The 23,696-nt window shown below is 42.8% G+C and overlaps 2 protein-coding genes across 5 annotated transcripts in view; both read right to left on the minus strand.

Moving 5' to 3' along the window:
* Window positions 1-1,378: 1,378 nt before the first annotated feature.
* On the minus strand, window positions 1,379-10,544 carry hck (HCK proto-oncogene, Src family tyrosine kinase). Of its 2 annotated transcripts, none has more exons than XM_056586276.1 (13): window positions 10,331-10,544; window positions 7,833-7,979; window positions 6,594-6,627; window positions 6,140-6,233; window positions 5,768-5,863; window positions 5,228-5,331; window positions 4,698-4,847; window positions 4,320-4,472; window positions 4,024-4,203; window positions 3,653-3,729; window positions 3,120-3,273; window positions 2,807-2,938; window positions 1,379-2,582 (listed from the first exon to the last, which is right to left on the minus strand). In XM_056586276.1, the coding sequence occupies exons 2-13, from the start codon at window positions 7,956-7,958 to the stop codon at window positions 2,380-2,382; spliced, it is 1,503 nt and encodes a 500-aa protein (XP_056442251.1). In that variant the 5' UTR covers window positions 7,959-7,979; window positions 10,331-10,544; the 3' UTR covers window positions 1,379-2,379. The 2 variants fall into 2 exon arrangements, with proteins under 2 accessions (XP_056442251.1, XP_056442243.1); XM_056586268.1 differs by having other exon boundaries at window positions 6,140-6,236; window positions 10,331-10,543.
* Window positions 10,545-10,662: 118 nt separating this feature from the next.
* rbbp8l (retinoblastoma binding protein 8-like) overlaps window positions 10,663-23,696 on the minus strand; it is a 13,064-nt gene continuing 30 nt past the window's right edge. The window contains exons 1-15 of one of the 3 annotated variants that reach the window (XM_056586257.1): window positions 23,588-23,696; window positions 21,531-21,642; window positions 21,309-21,351; window positions 20,490-20,585; window positions 20,113-20,225; window positions 19,616-19,691; window positions 19,257-19,435; window positions 19,116-19,150; window positions 18,776-18,858; window positions 17,870-18,671; window positions 17,670-17,766; window positions 13,842-13,906; window positions 13,282-13,417; window positions 12,927-12,999; window positions 10,663-12,794 (exon numbers count right to left, since the gene is read on the minus strand). The exon at window positions 23,588-23,696 is cut by the window's right edge and continues 30 nt beyond it. In XM_056586257.1, coding sequence (XP_056442232.1) covers window positions 12,968-12,999; window positions 13,282-13,417; window positions 13,842-13,906; window positions 17,670-17,766; window positions 17,870-18,671; window positions 18,776-18,858; window positions 19,116-19,150; window positions 19,257-19,435; window positions 19,616-19,691; window positions 20,113-20,225; window positions 20,490-20,585; window positions 21,309-21,351; window positions 21,531-21,642; window positions 23,588-23,608 — 1,890 coding nt within the window. In that variant the 5' untranslated portion in view covers window positions 23,609-23,696 and the 3' untranslated portion in view covers window positions 10,663-12,794; window positions 12,927-12,967. Of the gene's footprint in view, window positions 12,795-12,926; window positions 13,000-13,281; window positions 13,418-13,841; window positions 13,907-17,669; window positions 17,767-17,869; window positions 18,672-18,775; window positions 18,859-19,115; window positions 19,151-19,256; window positions 19,436-19,615; window positions 19,692-20,112; window positions 20,226-20,489; window positions 20,586-21,308; window positions 21,352-21,530; window positions 22,268-23,587 lie in introns of those variants that run through there. The other 2 variants (XM_056586248.1, XM_056586238.1) reach the window with 2 other exon arrangements.

The raw sequence follows: 23,696 nt of genomic DNA on the forward strand, positions 1-23,696 counted from the left end.
CCACAATATTCTCCTTCACCGCCTGCAATACACCATTGGACTGTCAGGAAATGTGAAGAACTGGTTCACCTCGTACCTCACTGACAGAACTGAGCACGTTGCCCTGGGCAAAGCAAAATCACACACCAACAACGTCACCTGCGGTGTCCCCCAGGGCTCGGTGTTGGGCCCCACACTGTTCTCACTGTACATGCTCCCCCTGGGTAGTGTCATTAGCAGGCATGGCTTGTCTTACCACTGCTATGCTGATGATACACAGCTCTACATCAGGACAACCCCCACTTCTTCTGCCCCTCTGCCAACATCCACACTGACCACCTGCCTGGAGGAGATAGAGGCGTGGATGAAGCTCAACTTCCTACAACTTAACAGCCATAAAACGGAAGCCATCCTTATTGGCACGCCACATCAGCTCCGCTCCCCCACCATCACCAATATCACCTTCTCTGGCAAAAACATCCCCCTTTCCACATCCGTCACCAACCTCGGTGTTAAAATGGACCCACAACTTAATTTTGACACCCACATCAAACACCTCTGTAAGACAGCTTTATACCACCTCAGGAACATCGCCAAACTCCGCCAATCACTCACCCTGGCTGATGCAGAGAAGCTCGTCCATGCCTTTGTCTCCTCCAGGTTGGACTACTGCAATGCACTCCTCATTGGGATCCCTGGCAAGAGCATCCAGAGGCTCCAATACATTCAAAACAGTGCTGCCAGGGTCCTGATGAGGGTGCGCAAGCATGACCACATCACCCCCATCCTGAAATCACTGCACTGGCTCCCTGTCTCACTCAGAATTGAGTACAAGGTCTCCCTCCTCACCCACCAGTGCCTTCACGGACTTGCCCCCCTCTACCTTCAGGAACTCCTCACCCCCCTGACAAACTCACGTACACTCCGTTCAGGATCCACTCACACCCTCCAAACCCGACATACAAAGCTGTGCACCATGGGTGATCGGGCCTTTTCTGCTGCTGCCCCTAGACTATGGAACGCCCTCCCTGACCACCTGAGGGCTCCACAGACTACAGCTCTTTTTAAACGGAACCTCAAAACCCATCTCTTTAAAAGAGCATTTAGCTAAACTTTCTTTGAGGTTCCCCCTTTTTAATAGTTTTTTTTGGTATTTTTTTCTCTGAAGCACTTTGAGATTCTTGAATATAAAGTGCATTATAAATACAATTTATTATTATTATTATTATTATTATTATATAGATGTAATTATTTACCAATAACTATTAGCATATCTAAAAATATATATATATGCTAACACTACATACATTAGTAATTAAAGATTGATGCTGAACATTGTGAAATAATACATTAGTCTAACCAAACATCTCAGAAAAAAATCTTTATTATTAAAAAACACAATTATGTAATATTGTATAAACTACTCCATTGTTACCAGCTTGAACCTAAAGAAAAACATTTATATCAAAAGTATATCATTCAAATTTGTATACAGTATTCAAACGAATGAAATAAAAGCATTGATCTAGTTAGATAAAAACAAGATCATTCATATTTGTAAAGGATGAGAGGGCTACTATATGAACAAATAAATTAATTTTCCATCACAATAAAAGTCAAGGCCTTATTAAATGCAGATTCATAGCAGTTGCAGTAGGCCTACCATCAAAGCAAAAGTTAGAGAAAAGGCACAAAGTAAATTTAGTAAAGACACTCAAAAAACTTGGAGAATGGAAACATTAAGCGTTTTAATATAAAAATATGGTTTGTATATTACATGTCATACGTTGGACTTTATATGTGTACGTTTTCTAAACTATGCGGTCAACAGCGCATTTACCACATGAGTTGTTAATAATTGACCTATTTATCTTGCAACAAGAGGATCCCATTGACACTACAGTGGCTGGCAGTTTGTGGCTGATTCTATGGATGCACAGTGAGTACGAGGGCATCATTCGGACATTTCCATGTCACCAATTGAAATTGCAGATTTAGATAGTATTGCAGATGGTATATACAATATGTGGTGCACCATATTAACAAGATGTATCAATTCACAGCCAATAACGTGTGTTTATTGTCTAGCCAGCTACAGAGCATAATAGTCATCGAAAAAGAGAGTGTGGCTCAGACAGAGAGAGAGGTAGAGAAAGAGATGAACGAGAGAGAGAGAGCACTGTAAAGATGCACTGTAAAGATGTTGTAGTTCAGGCTACCTGTGTGTGTGTGTGTGTGTGTGTGTGTGTGTGTGTGTGTGTGTGTGTGTGTGTGTGTGTGTGTGTGTGTGTGTGTGTGTGTGTGTGTGTGTGTGTGTGTGTGTGTGTGTCCAAAATAAATAGAACCGAACGGGAAAGTGACGCCATATCAAATTAGGCTAATGTACCCTTTATGTAACTCTCATGGCTGCTGCTGGTACTGGCTCTCTGTGGCCGTATAGAAGTCTTCCAGAACACTCTGCAGGTATTCAAAGGTAGGCCGGTTCTCTGGCTTGGTCTTCCAGCACTCCAGCATGATGTTGTAGAGTTCCTTGGGACAGCATTCCAGGCGCTGCATGAGGTATCCTTTCTCCAGGGAGCTGATCACCTCTGGGTTGGTCATACCTGCGCATGGAAAATCACCATTGTTAAGTTTCCCTGATGTGCAATGTTATCCAACTTCTAGATTCATGCGCACTAATGTTTCGCATAAATCAAATTTTCATTTTTGGTTGCAACGTTGAATCATTTGAGGTGCTGATTTTAAAAACTAAAATCCATTCCAGTGATCCAGTTCAAAGACATATTCGTTCTTCAGAAATATTGCTATGTATAAATGGCTCATTGACCTGGATAAGGTGTGCGTCCATAGCTGATAATTTCTGTCAGCAAAACACCAAATGACCAGACATCAGATTTGATGGTGAAAGAGCCGAAGTTGATGGCTTCAGGGGCAGTCCAGCGGATGGGAAACTTTCCGCCTGTTGTCAATGTCAAAACACAACACGCATACAATGAGCTCACACAAAAAAGAAAATGTAAATTCCATGACAGGTAATAAAACAGCAGAGTAAACAGAAGGTCACTGTTGCCTTATAGAGGCTGGCCTGTAGCAGGGTTGTCTGATTAGCAGTACGATGTTGTGTATCTAGAGCTTCTCACCCTCTCTGGCAGTGTACTCATTGTCCTCGATTATGCGAGCAAGGCCAAAGTCAGCAATCTTGCACACTAATTCTTTGTTGACGAGGATGTTGGCAGCTCGCAGGTCTCGATGGATGTAGTTCCTCTGCTCGATGTAGGCCATCCCCTCTGCAATCTAGAGGTAAAGATGAAACACTTCAGCCTCGTCATGTCAGCCTAATGTTTACATCTGCTGCTCAAACTCAAACCCTCAATCTTTCCCTCTCTCTCAATTCATAAGCCAGCAAGTATGTAAGTAAGCCATGCACATACAGACACACACACACACACAGACACAGACACAGACACACACACACACACACACACACACACACACACACACACACACACACACACACACACACACACACACACACACACACACACACACACACACACACCTCACTCTGTGCATCTCTGGCTTCCTGTTATAACAGACATAATGATTAAACAGGAAAAAGTTAAGAGAAAATAACCAATTCATCGAACATGAGGTCTTACTATCAGAACCTCACCTGAGCACAGAAGTCGATCAATTTTGGGAGCTGAATACGGTTCCCCTCGTCGCTCTTCAAAAAATCGAGCAAACTCCCTGTGAACACAATCACACAGACCTAATCAATTCATTGTCACGGCCCCTAAACTGTACACCTGCAAATTGGCAGCGTTTTAACATTCTTCCCGTGCCTTCCAAACACACAGACACGCACACACACACACACACACACACACACACACACACACACACACACACACACACACACACACACACACACACACACACACACACACACACACACACACACACACACACACACACACACACACACACACACACACACACACACACACACACACACACACACACACACACACACACACACACCTTTATCCATATACTCAGTGACGATATAGATGGGCTCCTCTGAGACCACAGCGTGGAGTCGGACCAGGTTGTTGTGCTGCAGAGACTTCATCAGGTTGGCCTCCATGAGGAAGGCCTCCACTGACATGCTGCCAGGCTTCATGGTCTTCACTGCTACCTTGGTGTGCTTGTTGTATGTAGCTGTGAAACAGATCAGCTTCATGAGCAATTGACAGACTCATCCCGCCAGGTCACACCACCTCCATCCACCGAACACAAAGAAATGATCAGGGATGTCGATGTGGGAGGCCGCTCACCCATCCAGACCTCCCCGAACTGCCCAGCGCCCAGCCTCCTGTCCAGCTTGAGGCGGTCTCTGGGGATCTCCCAGGCGTCCTTCTCCCAGGGCTTCTGGGGTTTGGGGTTTTGGCAGGGGTTGGTCAGGACCTGGCACAGGCCATCCCCCTGCTCTGAAATAAGTTTAAAAAAAAAAAAGTATATATACAGACTAATAATATTTTTTTTAATGTAATTTACATTTTCTGCCGGAAAACGCAATTGTTTCAGTTTTTGTTCCCTTTATTTCTATAACCCTTAATCAAATTTTACGTCTCAAAGGTTTTGTTTACATCATGTAGATGTCAACATGTGGCTTCATGTAGTGTATTCATGAGGTGTTGTATGCAGCTGCTCACTCTTATAATGGCTGACGAGTTCCTGCAGGGTGCTGAAGGTGATGCGAGGCGAGATGTAGAACCCTCCGTTGTCCAGCGTTCGTAACTTATAATGCTTGACCGTGTCCCCTGACTTGCTCTCGCCATCTCTGACAGACAATGAGTAGCTTCCTAATGGGAGAGAGGTTAAATTCATAGTTATATTTTAATTGAATGTGGAATATTTAAGCCTTTGTGACCCTTTCAATTCATATTACCTATATTTTATATTTTTTGTTATAATTTCCTTTCTTTGAGCAGAGCAATTGAGACGGTAACAATCTCCTTACCTTAGTATTGAATATTGCAATGTAAAACGTTTCACTGTAAAATTACAGGAAAGTACAGAGAGCAGTTTTGCCAGTAAGGTACTGTTTATTTACAGTATTATTACTGTAAAAACTGCAGCGGATTACTGTTAGAATTTTGCTGTTAATTTATATCAAAGTCCTACAGTGTGTGATTCTGAACCTGACTCTTATAGGGGTTGGGTTGGGGTGATTGGTTCTCACCCTTAGTTGTCTCACTATCTCGGATCATGAAGGCCCCTGTCTTGTTCCCCGAGAGCAGCAGCTGTCTCTCTGCGTCCTTCCTGCTGACGCCCTTAAAGAACCATCTGAAGCACAGGAAACAGGCTGAATGCTTCAGCAGATAAACAGTCCGTAGATGTACAGTATAGGACCACTGCTTCCAGCCCAGGCCCAAGTCTTATTAAGGAAAGAGTTAATCATAATAGGATCAGAAATACTGGATGAATAGAAGAGAGGATCCACATACCACTTGAAAACAGCAATTGTAAACAGTATAAAGACCTGAGGAAAATGTGCTGATCTCATGGGGGGCAGGACTATATTGGAGGTCCGATTCACATTTAATAGGTTCTGGGTTTATTCATGATGTCCACAGTCAACCTGTAGGCATCCTTGGTTAATGTACACAACCCCTACCTGCTCCTCAATGTACATGAAGGCCCTGTTTGTCACTTGGATACAACAAATCGCCTTGATAATAAATAATGTTAGAACATTGAAGTAACGTTAGGTATCTCTTACTCTTCTGTTTCCAGATTGTTCTTGGCTACATAATTACTAGGGATATAGCCCTCCTGTCCTGTGCTTATGGAAACAGCTCTCCACCACTCTCCTGATCTGAAGAGAGAGAGAGAGAAAGAGAAGGAGAGAGAGAGGGAGACGGCATACTGACAGTGAGCAGATATATAGTCTGAATGTGTCCTTCGTAGTTTGTATTTTTCATTATGCAGGGGGGGCAAGAATCGGGTTGAATTCACCTCTATCCACCTCTAAATTAATTGAATTATTTGAACCAAATTAGTAAACACACAATGACCACAGTTTGTTCAATGTCGGGTTCCTTGGTATCCTTGATGAATGCATTTTTTGATGTATTATATATGTCTTACTTACTCCTGTAAGATCTTGAGCCTGTCCCCCTTCTTGAATCCCAAGTCATCCGCATGGATGCCCTCATAGTCAAACAATGCAGTAGCAATGCTCTCTGCTTCTGATCGATAGAAAATAAGTGAATATATTAGGATACAAAATATACAAAGGGAGTGTGTATTTTGAGTGAGTGAGTAAAGCCCAGTGTGAGAGAGAGAGAGAGAGAGAGAGAGAAGAAATATAAAGAGAGAGTAGTATAAAGAGAGAGGAAGAGAATGTTTGTATGCGCTTGAACTTGAAAATGGTTTGCATTCCATATGCAAGTGTGCTTACACCATGTCGCCTGACTTGAGAGTTTGAGAGTTTCATAATGCGCAATGCAATACATTAAGTAAAATAAAAGACGAAAAGAAAAGAGGTAAGATAAATATGATGTGAAATAATATATGAATATAAAGTAATATTACTCACAACTTACCATCCAATGTTGATGAAGGTGATTGTGTTTTACTCTGTAGAAATGAAGAAATAGAGAGAGCAGGAGAGAAAAGCATATATTAAAGTATACCTATTTACCTAGACCACCACATTGTGTGGTGAAACCTAAACAAGGTAAGCAAATCACCATGCCATGTTACCACACACACACAACCCATTTCGGAACCGGCTCCATGTAGCATCTGTTGACTTTGCATGAATCCATTTTTTTTATGAGTTAAAGATTATTATTGAAAAACATATGCATTTAAATATTTGTTTTAATTCAATAAAAATGCTTGCCAGTATTATTTATGATATAAATCACTTCCAGCATACAGACACGGACAAAGCGAAAAAGGCAGAAAAAACTAATATAACAATACAAAATAAATAAAGAACAATAACATAAAAGGGGAGAGACTGTTTTATGGTGCATTTAATTAACTATTAATTCATAGGCTTACCTGATATTAGGTTATTTGTGTGTGTGTGTGTGTGTGTGTGTGTGTGTGTGTGTGTGTGTGTGTGTGTGTGTGTGTGTGTGTGTGTGTGTGTGTGTGTGTGTGTGTGTGTGTGTGTGTGTGTGTGTGTGTGTGTGTGTGGACCAGTCGTACATACAGACACATTTAAAAGAGGATCTTCTGAAGTGTTTGAAACTTTCTCTGCAGGTTAGGGCTGTACTTCCTCTTCTAATGCCCTTTACTGTTAATGTGACAACAATTTTTAAAAGCGTGTGAAACATTGCACCAGGCTTACTTCTCTGTCCTTTATTTTCGGCAATGCCCTCACTTTTTTATTACTTACATTTAGTTATTTAGCAGATGCCAGTTGACGCTAATTATTGACAAAGGAGAGACGGTACGAATCAGAAAATAACAAGACTGTCAAAGTACGAACACTATTTGAAGATGCTCCTTCTTACCTATAAAGGCTTGCATGGATTGGCACCACCATTGCTATTATTACCGTGTAGGTCAATTACGGCACCGTTTGCCTTCCAACCATCTCTGGAAGGAGGGATCTCCCACTCTATGTTCCTTCTCAAGATTTCTTCCTTGCTAATTATTTATTTTCCCGCCCACTGGGGACTAGGGTGAGGGGGCTGTCAATAATCTATGGCCCGTTACACAGCCCTTAAAGATTGAATAGCCCTTTATCACTGTAAAAGTGCTTTGTAAATTCCCCGTAACAATTTCAAATTGTCAGAAATTTCCCATAATGTTGAAGCTCAGCTTACCGGCTTGGTAGCCGAGTTCCCCATGGTGGGGTCTTTGACGTAGTGGGGGGTCAGGGTTCGGCTGGGGGCCTCCTCCTTTCCCCCTCCTTTCTTAGGGTGCTCCTGTTTGGAGCCCACACAGCCCATGCTCCGGGTCAGGGGACAGCCCTGTCAGAGACGATAGATGGTTAGGATACGGAAATGCCCTATCTCCCACAGGTCAACAGGTTCCTTCATGTTTAATAGTTGGCGTAATCTGGTTGGTGGGTTGGCACCCCTGGGGATGAACTATATCCATCCATTAGGCTGAATCCTATGATGCTATGCTGACAGCTGTCCATCAAAGTGGACCTGCTATACCATGATGCATGACAGAAAGCAACATATACATATTCATATATTAGATATTCATTTTTTACACACTTGCACTATGATATCATATAAGTAGGGCTGGACATGATTGGAATGATAATGGTAATCATGTAATCTTGACACTTGAAAAAGTCTATCTGAAGGTAAAATAGTGATCTATGTAATAGTTTAAGTATGTGGTCTCTGACTTAAGCTATAGTTGATGTATTCATATATTGATTTCATACTAAATACTAAACAATTAACATTACAAGTGAAAGTACAACCTCTTTGTGTAATTCTCAAACCACTTTCATGACATTGTTTTATTTGGTGTACCATGTTGTGACATTTCTGATGTGCATGAATATATATTTCTGTGTGTTTGGCTTGTGTCTGTGTGTGTGTGTGTGTGTGTGTGTGTGTGTGTGTGTGTGTGTGTGTGTGTGTGTGTGTGTGTGTGTGTGTGTGTGTGTGTGTGTGTGTGTGTGTGTGTGTGTGTGTGTGTGTGTGTGTGTGTGTGTGTGTGTGTGTGTGTGTCTTTATGGAGATGTAAATTATATACAGAGGGAATAGAAAGACAGTTTATGTTAGCAGAGAGGGGAGAGGGAGAGTCAGAGTGAGAGAGAGAGAGAGAGAGAGAGAGAGCAGGAGAGAGAGAGAGAGAGAGAGAGAGAGAGAGAGAGAGAGAGAGAGAGAGAGAGAGAGAGAGAGAGCGAGAGCAGGAGAGTGAGAGAGAGCAGGAGAGAGAGAGAGATGCACTTCAATAATCAAACATAAATTATTTTGATTATTGGACAAACCTGTCTTGAGACTCAGGCTTTCATGTCAGCTCTCAGAATTTCAATATTGTTTCACTGACTATTCTTGTCCTTCCATTATATTGTATAGAGATAATGATTAAATATGATTTGCGACTGAGGACTAAGGATGTAGTGTTACTGAACATAATGGAATTGTGTGCATTCTCCCCAATAAGAATTTATAACAATTAAAGATCACCTAATTCTCCAAGGAAAAATTGCCACAGACACAAGGAATCTTTGGAAAAATACATACTTGAGTATAGGGTTAGGGTAAGGACCTTGACGTGATCACGTCGAGGTCCTAGTTTTCGCTACCAACAGTGAGCTAGGCCCGATGGTCTATTATGGTATATTTCCTACGAGTTAGGCTTTGAACAAGTTATAATCACAGAGAGGAGAATGAAGTGCAGTACGGTGCGGCGCATCGTGCAGTTCCCCTGATCAAGAGGACAAGAAGGCGTGTATGTGTTGCTCTAACTCTAACCCTCTGGGTGAGACAGTCAGCTGATCACAATGAATGAAAACTCCCAGTAAAAAAGAGAAGCGCACGCATGCGCCTCAGGCACCAGGGGTCATTTTGCATGAGGAAGTTTGGCATCAAGAGGCTCACTAGCGACAGGCAGGACTTCTGCACTGTAGAGAAGCTGAAAGGCTTCTACACCAAAAAGTTGTCCTTCTGTTTACTGCATGCAAAGGGGAATACATAGTTCATGTACCCAGTACATACATGTACCCAGTAGATAATTTATGTACCCAGTACATAGTTCATGTACCCCTTAATAGTTAGTACAATGCGATGGTCCATCAGGTCTAGACGGGAGCACCTTGCTGTCAGATGTCCTCTCTTTATTCATGTCCTCTCTGTACCTACTAGTAGTGTACTAGGGACACTATAGCAACCCAACAGACATGTCTGTTGTGAAACCACAACATCTATGTAAAACCACCATGCTATAATCAGATGAATTAGGAGAAGTCAGGAGGAACAGAAACCAGATGCACGGTTCATCAGACATGTTCGCACTGAGATGAATCATAACATAACGACTGATTCAGGCTTCATTCTCTCTCTTTTATTAGATCTGTCCGTGTGGAGACAGTTTGTCCGCCTTTGTCACATAATGCCCGAACTATTTCAATAGTTGAGGGAATGACGAAGTCCTCTAAGTTCCTCTTTCTGAGGCTACGAGTTTACATCCTCTAAATGTTCATCTGATCCACAGATAACGTCACTGTAGTTGGTATCATCGTCTCCGAAGAACTCTTTAGACCTTAATAATGTCAATTGTATCGATGATTGAAATCAATAAGGGCCGAAATTAAAGCCTCCATTTGTAAAATAAGAATGAGAGATATATTTACCTTGTTTCAGCCCACCTCTTTTCGCTGCTGTTATCTTCTAGAGCCGTTTTACAGTCGATCAAATAGTCCTAATTTCACGACGACTCCATCCTGCAGCTCGGTTGCCTCTCGCTGATAGGAAAGCGCGACTGCAGCAACTGTTCCTGTACAGCAACACACACTGGGTCTCTGTACAAACACTGTGTGTCTGTACTAGGAAGTTGTGCTTCGGAGCTTCTGGTCAGAATGAGGAACCTGCCGTTGCTTTCACATCTCATATGTAGGCTATGATGCCATTGTCTGGGTTAGTATCTATCCTCCTATCCTAGCCCCATAACTGTTTCTCATTGTCAATTAGGTCCCATGTCCCTCAAATCTACTTTGGTTCAACAAGGAGGAGTTTTTTTTTATATTTCTGTATTTCCTCCATTATGTCGGACTTGTAAAGCAGGCCTCTAAAGGTAAGGGGAAGAGTGATACAATGATGGGCCATGAGCAGTGTCCTTTTAAATGGTCTCCATCCTGCAAATCTCCCATAATATAGCCAGATAGAGACAGACGAGGACGTGTGGCTGGCTGAGCCTGAGGCCAGTGGCAGATCAGCAACAAACACATCACGGAATTCGCAAGCGGTTCAACTAATCCTTAATCAAACGTCAGGATTAGAAACATCCTTCCAACTGAAACCCAGTCACAGAGCTGGACAAGGGAGGAGGGGCCAAGAAAAAAGAATTAAATACAGTCAGACAAAGAGTCTGAGTAAATACAAAACAGAGGTGTGTGCGAGGGGGTTTGTGAGGTAAAGAAAAGAAAAGTCATCTAACAAATGAACAGACCAGACTTGGAGATTAATGTAGAACATTAATGCTCAAGGACTTTAAGAACAATCATTTAATAAAAGACCACAGCTTGTTATAACAAGGCCCAGGTTTGAGTTCAGGGCTCTATGAAAACTCCATAGCTTTACCTGCTATAGCAGAAAGCAGGAGCAGGACATTCTGGACAGAGGTTCTTCAAATGTCCCAAAGCCTCATCTAATCAGGCTTGTGGTTGGAACATCTAATAATGTTCCAACCACACACCAGGTGGATGGATGGAAATATGAACTGTGGACCAATGCCTGAATCATCTTTGGGGCATTCAAGACCAGTCAGACAATCAACATATCCTTAAGCTTAATTACAATGCCATGCAATGTAGGTAAAACTAATGTCTTTGTTCAGTCCTACTTCAGCGCTGTTTGAGCTGCACTGCTGATTGGTCATGGTAGACAACCTAGAAATCAAGATCATTAAATGACAGCAACCATACTAGTATATCTCTAATTAAGTAAATTATACCGGCATGACAAATGTTATTGTGTTACTATTGTTTCTTTATGTAAAATATATAATGTGCTTCTGTAATTTTTAGAGACCTGACAAAGCAAATATAAAGATATCGTTTAAATTAGTCTTATTTTTCCCTTGATCACCCTACCATTTCTCAGCACTGCGGAATAAAAGTTGTGTCACAGCTGCAATGGAAAATTCACACTTGCAAAACACTCGGCAATGAAAAAGAGGAAGGGGAACATGTTTTTTTTTACTGTTTAGCTACACAAAATAGCCTCAGGGACATTATTGGCAGGAAATAGAAAACAACAAAAAATATGTCCAATGCAAGCATACAGATAGAGTTAAATTCTGCATTTATAACCATGCTAACAATGACATAACTTTGAGATTATATAAAAAGTAAGTAGAATGTATTGTTCTGAAATAGGGGCTGTACATTTCAACATGGAGCACTAGTATATATATTGCTGGTTCATCTGTGGTGTTTGTGAACTAAGGTGGCCAAGAGATGACCATTAAGTGCAGTGACATATTACCGTGCCCCCGATACCAAATACTGTGAAGCACAGTCCAAACCTGTGATAAACACAGCGGAAGCGAAATGTTTAAAAAATAAACACATTTTAAAAGCTAAATACATTCACACATGGCTATTATGCTTGCATTGAACGATCTAACTGTACTTCGTTGCTATCCTTTGTTTCAGTGTGCAGTTGCAGTGTGCAGTTTCCTTTGATGCAGAGTGTGTATACAAGGAAACATGTGTTCACTTTGTCGTATATATGTGCCCCACTGTTGTTGGATATTTGAATGTAGGTATATGCACCACACGGACCTTGTGGGATGAGTCACTTGCGTCAAAGTTAAGGCTAACTGTTAAATAAAAAAAAGTATACAACTTTGCGTACATAGATAACCAATCAGAATAAATCTGTATATTTGAATTATGTTGTGTGCCCTATGAGTTTTAAGAAGATCAAAACATGGCATTGACACCGACACAGTTAGAAGTACAGTTTATTTGATTGAGAACGATGCAGTAGGAATGGAAGCACATTTTCAGGTCACTTCACTTCTAATAAATATATCTATTTGTTCTGTAGTGCCTTAACCAATTGAAATGCTGGATCAGATAGTGTCATTGATGGCTGCGGAGAGGAATGTTAAGATAACGTTTTAGGCACATTATATTTCCGAATTTAATTGGCACAACATTTCAATATTTGATTGGCTGTCAACTGACACAACATTTTGGATTTATTTGGTTGTATGTTCTGTACCTTGTTGACCGCCGCTGTTTTCTTCAGTCTTGAAAGCCCACTCAAATCTTAAGCCTCTTATGCGACTTCAAGTCTGGAGTTGGAAGAAATATATTATGTGTATATTATGCCTGTGTGTCTGTGTGTGTACGTGTTTATGTAAGTGTGTGTGCATTTGTGTGTGTGTGTGTGTATGTAACTTTGTGTGTGTGCGTGTGCGTGTGTGTGTGTGTGTGTGTGTGTGTCCGTGAACGACTCTGTGTGTGTGTCTGTGTGTGTGTGTGTGTGTGTGTGTGTGTACGACTGTGTGTGTGTGTGTGTGTGTGTGTATGTGTATGTGTATGTGTGTGTGTGTGTGCGCGCGTGCTCCACCTACCCTCTGTCTCCGACTCTCTGCTGCTGTGTTTGTCAGTGGAGGACCGGGCCCTCTTGGAGGCTGGGCTCTGGTCTCCTCCTGTCCGGCCCTCTTTATCCTGCTCCTCTGAGCTGCTGACTGGATCCACTTGTTTCAGCTGTTGCATGGGATTCAATACAATACAATGCTTAGCTAATGTTAGCCAATGCAATGGTTTGGTTTTCTAGTCACTAACTAAGGGTGCACACACGCACCTAGCACCTATCACGTCTCTTCTGATCTGTCCCCACTCAGCTGTCCACGCATGAACAGCGTCTGGAACAGCTGTATGGAAATTATTCCCAGTCCAGCTACTGTTCATGTGTGGTGCCACGATATTGAGCTATTCAGCGTCATACATAAAGCATCATATTGTGAAATTGAGAAGTTGCAAAAGCAACACATAATGAAACTTTTTTCTTTCGGTTTTCTTTGTGTTTTTCTTGTTTTCCTTGCAAAGCATTCTCAGGCAATGGGTTTTATTAGCAATCATTAGGATGGACAATGTGAGGAAGGAATAGATGATTGTAACCTTACTCTACCTTGCCATTTGAGAACGCAGTTCCTTGTTTATGCAGTGCTGCATTCAGTGTTCCCAGCATCACTACTACAAAAGAAAATATAACCGCAAGCGTTGATTAATGGGGTCCAAGCAAAATTAAAAGTCAAGAACACACTAATGGAAGATATATAAATCTAGCACATAATTGTAATATTTAAAGAAGAAGTTCCACTTATAAACCTGAACTGCAGCCTCATTCACATGGGCTGCATCCGAATACCTAGTACATACTATTTCTGTCTAGTGTCTACTACTTGACCATACTACACTTGACTGTGTAGTACGGTCTACAGACATGCGTAGAATGCCTCCGAACGCCGCCGAAACTCCACCGGATGTTTGGAGATGACGTATCTCCCCCCAGATGGCGGCAAAATTTACCTGTTTTCCGTCTTGTTATCGTTGCTATTAAATAAAAAAATGTCTCTTTCTACGCGAATGTCTCTTGAAATGGATATCTCTGCTAGAAGGCGTCGTCGTCGGTCATCTCGTAGAGCGACTTACCGGCAGGTTATGTTGTATATATGTGGAAATTTGGTAAGTCATTTTTTTGGAATAATAATAATACATTTACAGTTATTTGTTACTCCGTGAAAAAGACGATTGAAGTTCATTTTTCCTTTTTTATTGAACACACACACACACACACGAATAAAAAGCCGCTGTTGGTGGTGTCGGGTCAGCCATCTCTTCTTCGTTTGTTACCAGACTCCGGTTGCATTGTGGGATAGCGTAGTGTGGTCCGTGGTTCACTTTGGCGGTAGTATGCATTCGGAAATGACTTCCGTACTACAGAATGCATACTACAGTATTCGGACGCGCTAGATTTTTCGCATACTACAAAATGCATACTATATAGTATGCAAGTACGAGTATTCGGATGCAGCCATGGTCAAAATGTCTATTGATAAGCACACAACATCCAGAAAACTCAAAGCACACGTTTCTCAAGTGAATTAAGGTTTTTCTTCAATGCATATACCTGAAAAAGTTAATTATGAAGGAAAAAATTCCCCTTAATGCCATACTGTGACTTGGCAGTCCGATTCTTGGAAACGAATGAGCCGGAATGTTGATTGCCTGATGAATTTCAGGTGCTGTTGAATGTTGTGTTTCTTAATCCTCCTGTTATGTTCGTTTTGTCAGGAACAGCAATGGTGTTCCCGGGTCAATTTGACCCGGTGCATGTTTATTATCCAAAAGATGTCCTAAACCAAAAAAATCCTAACAAGCAGTGTGAACATGTCATTACTAACTCCATTAGTAACTATTCTATCAATATTTAGTGCAATAGTGTTCCTTACCTCTAACAGGTAATGGTTCAATTAGGATAATTCACTTGTTTTTCATTAAAAAAAATATTTGTTCAAACTTTTTTTTTGTATGTTTCACCACTTAATTATGGGTTAGGCCTTTATACCTTTCATCCACTGTGATATTAGGGCCTGGGTTATAGAGTAGTGAAAGTTGCTCTACCCACTTGTCCCACACTGTCCTAACAGCTGCCAGCTTGTCTCTCTCCCTTACACTGGAGAAAATGTGAAAAGTCTCCAGAGACATTGTGGCTCGAAATATAGCCCTGCCTGTCTCTGCATCCCACAGACTGGCTGTCGATTCATCCTTGGAGTTGGACTTATAGACCCAAGCCAGGATGAGGAGCCCCAAAAATACGCATCTAAATGTGTTTTGTCCCGCTCCTTCCACTTTTCCCCAAAAACACGCCTCCCTCATAGATTAGTCATTTCCAGAATGATTTTCTGTATTGAATTTGGCATGACCAGCTCAAAAGCTGACTTGATGTCAGTCACACGCGTCACTGCCATCCTAGTGGGCCCTGGCACTGTCTTTATTATGTTTTCTGCAGACAGTTTCGGCTGACGCATATTTGGGGATGAAGACCACTGTATTTCACCATGTTTTGACATGAATGTCTTGCTTGGAGGAATAGGAATAGCAATTCCCTCATCTGGTTCAAAATCAGATTCTGGACTGTCATCCATTTGCTTCTGCTGCTCATTTTGTAAAGGTCTGCCTGACAGAGTGTAATGTTGGTAGGACTCCCATGCAGAGAATATTTGATATGTTTTGACCCTTCCCTGTTGAGTGTCCACTGAATGTGGTTGGAGTTTTCCCGCGAGAACAGAGAACATAAATGGTTCTCGTCAAAAGTCATAAAAATGGCACCTGTGTGTGTGTGCGTAGGTGTGTGTGTGTGTGTGTGTGTGCGCAGGTGTGTGTGTGTGTGTGTGTGTGTGTGTGCGCATAGGTGTGTGTGCGCGTGTGTGTGTGCGTGTGTGTGTGAATTGGGTGAAATATGTCTCACAGTTGTAAAGAAAGAATTAGTCTGACATTTCTGACACCCTCTTACCTCCAGTTTTACTGCTGGGTCAAATTGACCCGAACAGTATCTATGTGATATACACATGCAGGGGGTGGTTGCAAATATGTGAGATGAACTATTTTCATATTATATGTTGATTACACTAAACACTACAGTTTCATACTGAAAAAACTCTTTTAACTATTTTTCCTAGATCTTCAAACTTTAAAACGGGTCAATTTGACCCGGAACATAACAGGAGGGTTAAATGAGTGGCAATGACAGAATGTCATGTTCAGTTTGTTCATAATGCTCTAATCAGGATTCAAACTCTCAACCTAAGGTTCACCAGTACACGGCATCATCCCGTTGAGCCACTGACATTCGTGAACTGCATGAAGCCTCACATGCTGAAAATGTCGATTGATAAGCACACAACATCAAGAAACTCCAAGCACGCATTTCACAAGAGAATTAAGGGCTTTCTTAAAAGAGTACAGATCTGAAAATTTGCACTGTAAATGGTTCCACCTAATGATAGCCGTATGGTAGTTATACAATATCAAAATGTTAATATAGGCAAAATGTGTTGAGACTGTGGAAATTTGGCTTTTCTATGAAATTGTGGGAAAAGTAAACACTTTTAGAGCAGAGGACCAGGGTGAAAAAGATGCATCTGATTTTAGAGATTAATAGGGTGAAAGAATTTTGAGTCCAGGTCAATCTAGTAAGGAGAAATAAGGCTAGTTCATAATTTTTTAAAATAGGGCCACCTTTGGGTGCAGTACCACAATTTGGGTTTATGGGTAGTGGGGAGTATTGGTATCCACCTAATAATAGTCTTATGTTTTCTTATACAATAACAAAATGGTCATATGATAAATGGGCTAACTGCTCCAACATTATTGGCCAATATTTCTTAAATGGAACTCGATGATTTTTGTGAGGCTTGGTCTAAAGATTTTATGTGGTGATTTTGGTGAATTTATGATTATTTTTGTAGCCTGTGAATCTTTTTTTCGTGATTTCAATTTTTTCGTGCCAAAAGCACAAATTTCTAACAATATGAAAACCTTTGTCCACCCGTTTCTACTTTCACCTTTGATTCTGGGAAATTGTGACAATTCACAGATATATTTAATGCAGGTGCGCTGCTCTGTAGGCAAACCGCAACGGAAAAAAGGTATCTGCTTCATCTCTTCTTTTCCGAGTTTGAAATTTGTGCTTTTGGCATGAAAAAATTGAAATTACATATCCCAGATCACGAATGAATAGATTAAATGACATGATGTGACAGTGTCACATATTTCCGTGAGACTGGGTTGAATTGACACACAAAAGTGTCAAGTCATTATAAAGATGACTTGGCTTTAGGCAGTGGCACGCCAGAACACACTGATATGCAGGGTTTCTTAACCACACATTGGCAGATCCAAAAGGACACACAGAAACATCGATGGACACAGTGACGATATTCACACCCTGTACCTGGTTGCATTGAGCTGTTGAAAAGTGGAAAATCTTCTTTGATTGTTTGGTCAACCTTTCTTTGGTTCTTCTCCTCACTCTGACCCGGTTCCTCTTCCTTTGAAAATACATGACATCCTTCTTACAGCGACGTATTGTTGGGTGTTTGAATGATGAGATGTGTGCATGGTTGTGAGCGGATGAAGGAATATTATACTCACCATATAGTTACAATGATCACTGGACTTTTCCAGTGCTTGACAAGCAGGGGTGGAGGAGTGTGTGGCGGGGACCCCAGAGGATGAAGGGGGGCCATGAGGAGATGAGATTGTCCTGCTCTCAGAGCCTTTCGCTGCTCCCTCTGCGCCCTGGGTGAGCAGAGGGCGCTCGCTGCTTGCCGACTCGTTGGACTGGGACCTTCCTCGTTCTGACAGATCCAAGGGCCCGTCATTCCCCTCTGATTCTCCCTCGCAGACTCCTCCTTGGGGCTGGGACGTCCCAGGGCTCCTCCACTGGATCGGTGCGATCTCCTTCCTCTCCAGTGCGATGGCCTGACTGTCCCCCAGCTCCGACAGACTCCGCACCCTGAACAGCCGGGGCTGCAGTTCGGCGAGGGGCTCGGACGTCGAGCTCTGCTGTGCGCAGGCGCTCCTCGGCCCCGCCTGCAGCGCCGGGGGGCCGCCCTGGTTGGACGGGCTCGCCTGCGGGCCAGCGGGGCCGACGTCAGCGAAGAGGAAAGGGTTGGACTTGAGGGGGTTGAGCTGAACTCCGAGGCCACGCAGCGCAGTGGAGGCGGCGAGACCGGCCCAGTCGGAGTGTTCTGAGACGGACCAGGGGAAGGGGAGGGCCCCGCTTTTGATTGGGCGAGGGCGGCAAGGCATGGGGGCATGGAGCACGTGCCTGCTGGGGGCACCCCCTGGGGGAGAGGAGGAGGAGGACAGAGGAGCCGGGAGGTTCTGGAGGAACACTTTGTGTTGGGGGGGGTTAGAGGTCGGCGAATGTCGCCCTTCAGCGCCCTGCAGTCTTTGGCATGAGAGCGAGAGAGAGGGAGCGAGAGAGAGAGTTTACGTGTCTATGTTCAGGTTGGTCTATTGTATTGGTTAACTGTTTTCCACCCTCCTTGTTACCTCTTATCTCCAGCAGTTCTGCTCTCTTCTGACGCCCGGGGGGAATGCTCGAAGGATGTCACAGCGAGTGCGTTATAAGACTCCTGAGTGAGGGAAAAGGAGATGAATCGACGGTAGATTAAAACCTACTACAGGCCAGAATTGCATAATAACTGTAAGAGTTAATAATAAACCATTTAACATGCAATTTGTACAAAATATTCAAAGAAATAACCCAGCCCCCTACAGGTGGTTGAGCTTATTTTAAATCCATTTGACCTGGTATGATGAATTCTAATTGATGTCAATAACATAATTTCAAAGTTGTATCTAAATTGTGGTTGCATATAGGAATACTTACAAAGGGCTTTCTACTGGATGCACCAACTTGTGCGTCTGTTGGTGGAGCCAAAAAAAACAACAACACAACGATCAACTTTTAGCGTTAACAAGGAGGAAACTGGACTCCGGTTCAGAGAAAATGCTTTCGTTATTCTCGCACCCTCAAATTTCTGGTCTGCTTCCGTTTTCACCGCAACGTTGCCACCTTCTGGCGGCTTGGAGGCATTGCTAAGGGTTGTTGAGGTAAGAGCGACTGGCACAGCAGTGGTGGAATGGTCAGGAGATCTGAAGGGTTTGACCTCTGTGGCAGTGATGTTGGAGAGGTGGTTGCTCTGACTGCTGAGGTTCAATATGCGTTCGTACCCCCCACACATGCACACACACACACACGCACACACACACAAACACACGCACAGTTTGTACACAGACAGTATAGTTTTGATATGTCAGGCAATATCTGTCTATATATATATCTAATGGTCACATGTTGCTATTCTATTTGCATACGGGGAAACTCACTCCATAGCTTTCCTCTGGTTCCCCAGCTCCTCCCTCAGCCTCCTGTTCTCCTTCTTCAGGTTGTTCATCTCGCCCACTGAAATGCACACCAAATAGGATGGTATGAGAGGAGAGAGAGAGAGAGAGAGAGAGAGAGAGAGAGAGAGAGAGAGAGAGAGAGAGAGAGAGAGAGAGAGAGAGAGAGAGAGAGAGAGAGAGAGAGAGAGAGAGAGGGGAGAGAGAGAGAGAGAGAGAGAGAGAGAGAGAGAGAGAGAGAGAGAGAGAGAGAGAGAGAGAGAGAGAGAGAGAGAGAGAGAGAGAGAGAGAGAGAGAGAGAGGGGAGAGAGGGAGGGAGAGAGAGAGAGAGAGAGAGAGAGAGAGAGAGAGGAGAGAGAGAGAGAGAGAGAGGGGAGAGAGAGAGAGAGAGAGAGAGAGAGAGAGAGAGAGAGAGAGAGAGAGAGAGAGAGAGAGAGAGAGAGGGGAGAGAGGGGGATAGATTGATAAATAGAGAAGATTACCCAGAATGGAGAACTGATGTAGAGTTTGTATCTGCGACGACTCGTATTCTTGTTGTCTCCTCTTGGCCACTTCCTGTGTGACGGTGCAGCGATCACACAGCCCGGCCCTAAGCCTGTGAAGGACGGCAAACACAACCAACCGTTTATCAATGGACCTCAATCAACCATTCATCATTACATATCTGTATTCTACAAACCCCGAAAAAAGAATAGCCAGGGGGCATCAAACTACAGTAATTAGGCTGACTGTGTGACTCTGTAAATCAGTTTTTATGTATTTAAAATGCAAATCCAGACCCAACACACTCACTGAGTGAGCCCAACACAATGCTGATTGACAGTTATTAATGGGACCATCATCACTGATGCAGTAGTACCTGTTCTCCAATGTCTTGATGTTTTCTGTTAGTGTCCTCTGCTGCTCTTTCATCTGCTGGTTTCTATTGAACAGCTCCTCCATTCTCTTTATGTCACTATATCACATACACGCGGACACACACACACACACACACACACACACACACATACACACACACACACACGCACAAACACACAAACACACACAAGAACGCGCACACACGTACACGCACAAAAAAGCACACACATACACACCCACACATACACATACACACACACACGCACACGCACACACACACACACACACACACGCACAAACACACACACACACACACACACACAAGAACGCGCACACATGTACACGCACAAAAAACACACACATACACACCCACACATTGACATACACACACACACACACACGCACACACACACACACACGCACAAACACACACACACACACACACACACACACACACACACACACAAGAACGCGCACACACGTACACGCACAAAAAACACACACATACACACCCACACATTGACATACACACACACACACACACACACACACACACACACACACACACACACACACACAAACACACGCACACACACGCATGCAAACAAATTATGCTTTATTGTACCATGCATGATAAGTCACCTGAAATGCAAGTCCAGTTGATTACCATAAATGGTCATCTTAAAAGCAGTGATAGTTATTCAATATAATAATAACAATGAATTTGTTCTGAAACATAGCCCGGTATATAACCATAAATATGTCATATAACATTAATTAAGTGTCCAGTCTGAATCCCGTGCTATTGGACACTACTCACCAGCCCTTCTTATTGGACAGCTCCTGGACTCTCAGCTGCCAGCCTAAACACGTCAAGAGCAAATCCAACCATTATCTACTTACCGATGCAGAGAACCAGGCAGGAATCAGACATGTTAGTAAAATAAGTGATGGCACAGTGTCAGGAGGGCAAAAATGTACAGTGTGGAAAGGATTTGATTTGATATCAGCGGTATACCTTATCATGTCTAATGAACCGTACCTTCCAGCTCCCGCTCGTGGACATCGCGCAGCTTGTACAGCAGCTCGTTGAAGCTGTCCATGCCACTGACGGTGTACTCTGGTCGACCTCCAGATTCTGTGCTGAGGAATAACTTGGGCAACCCAATATAGATATGAGTAACTAAGAACAGCCAGAGAAACATTACAACGTTGATGAAAGGACAACTGTGTTGTTGTCTTCTCTCTCTTGGATGAACCACAATGTATCTTGTTTGATCAATGCCCGACCAGCCAATGCCCATCAGTTGTGTTGAATGCGGCCCAACCTGAAGTAAACCGACATGTGAGCACAGAACTAGGCTGTTGCCAGTGAGCTTATCCAATACAAACAACTTGGATCACTTTAATTTAATTAAAACTCTTTTTAACAGTTTGGAACCACAATGTGCAAGGCTACTGCATTAGCTTGAGGAGAGTATTAAACACACTCTCACAGCCTGTTCCAACGGCAGTCTGCCACGCTGCTCCTAATAGGGTTATGAGTTGTATTAAAGATACTGGGGTGGAGATATTGGAAATGATGGAAACTGGTCCAGCCAGTTGTGCCGTATCTACTCCTACCTGGAGCTAAACTTTTAATTTCTGATAAATTTCTGCCTATGAGCACACACGTGTAAAGTTGTCAGAGTGTGTGTGTGTGTGTGTGTGTGTGTGTGTGTGTGTGTGTGTGTGTGTGTGTGTGTGTGTGTGTGTGTGTGTGTGTGTGTGTGTGTGTGTGTGTGTGTGTGTGTGTGTGTGTGTGTGTGTGTGTGTGTGTGCTTATGTGTGAGAGTGAGTGTGTGTGTGTGTGTGTCTGTGTGTGTGTGTGTGTGTGTGTGTGTGTGTGTGTGTGTGTGTGTGTGTGTGTGTGTGTGTGTGTGTGTGTGTGTGTGTGTGTGTGTGTGTGTGTGTGTGTGTGTGTGTGTGTGAGTGTATGCGTGTGGTGTCTAACATTACTACTGTCTTTTGGTTGTGATCATGAAATTATCCAAATTATAACAGTGAAAGTTGAAATCTTCTGACCATACGCACGCTACAGAACCCTTCAGTGGGATCCTCTTACACCTCGGCTGTACCACAATGGACAGTGGAAATGTCTGGGTTTGGCCATAGAGGTTACGTTCTAAGCTAGCAAGCTAACACCCTCGCACGCACACACACACACACACACACACACACACACACCCACACACACACACACACACACACACACACACACACACACACACACACACACACACACACACACACACACACACACACACACACACTCTCTCACAAACAAACACACACACACAAACACACACACACACACACACACATACATTGTCAATGTAGGAAGACATTGGCAAACATTAAGTGTCTTTTTTTATTTTGATGAGTGTGTTTCCATGCTCCCTCAACATGTCAGGATATGTTGGCTGGCTAACTGTTAGTAACAGCTCAACCTTGCAAGAAAAGACCTGTCTATCGGCTCACCTCGCTGTAATAAAATCATTGTGCACACACGCATGCATGCATAAAATATGTGCGATCTAAAAAGCATTTGTCTTAAACATGTGTGTGTTATTTACATATAATATATATTATATGTATTCATGTGTTATATATAATAATGTGGCAATAATAATGTGCCAAATGTGAATGGCATTTAGGTAATATAGGCCGACCATAATAAAACGGCAAACAGATTTATTGCCAGTAGGATGATACATAATCATACAACATATTGTGTCATTTTAATCATAAATATAACACCTTTGACAAGAACAGCACCAATTCACAGCAATTGGTCATTGTTTCCATTTACAAATCAACTTTGTCGATAAACCTTTCTCTCCAAACAATGGGTTAGTTTGCCGCATTAAGACGAACTGCATTTATAACCCTTTTGTAAAGACAAGAATACAATTGTTATAACTAGTTTACAAATGAGTATCCCCTGTATGCTAAATTAGTAATTGGTCTGTACTCATTCCTCTCCCTGATTACAATGCACTACAGCATGTGAACGTTAGCATTACTGCAGGCCGGGGTTCGATACCTTCAGACACTCACCTTCTGCCCTCCACCACTCATCCAGTGACCGCCACAAGCCGTGGGTGCCTGTCCTCACTTAAAGCACGACGCAGAGGGGCGACAGAAAGATAATAGGCAGCGAGAAACA

Source organism: Gadus chalcogrammus, chromosome 1 (assembly GCF_026213295.1).
Source record: "Gadus chalcogrammus isolate NIFS_2021 chromosome 1, NIFS_Gcha_1.0, whole genome shotgun sequence".
Lineage (NCBI taxonomy): Eukaryota > Metazoa > Chordata > Actinopteri > Gadiformes > Gadidae > Gadus > Gadus chalcogrammus.

Coding starts and splice junctions, on each gene's coding strand:
- hck (XM_056586268.1), bottom strand. CDS start 7,958: ATGGGCTGTGTGGGCTCCAAACAGGAGCACCCTAAGAAAGGAGGGGGA. Junction 4,848..5,227: donor AGATAGTGAGACAACTAAGG/GTGAGAACCAAT, acceptor CTCTCCCATTAG/GAAGCTACTCATTGTCTGTC. Junction 3,730..4,023: donor CACTGAGTATATGGATAAAG/GTGTGTGTGTGT, acceptor TTGTGTTCACAG/GGAGTTTGCTCGATTTTTTG.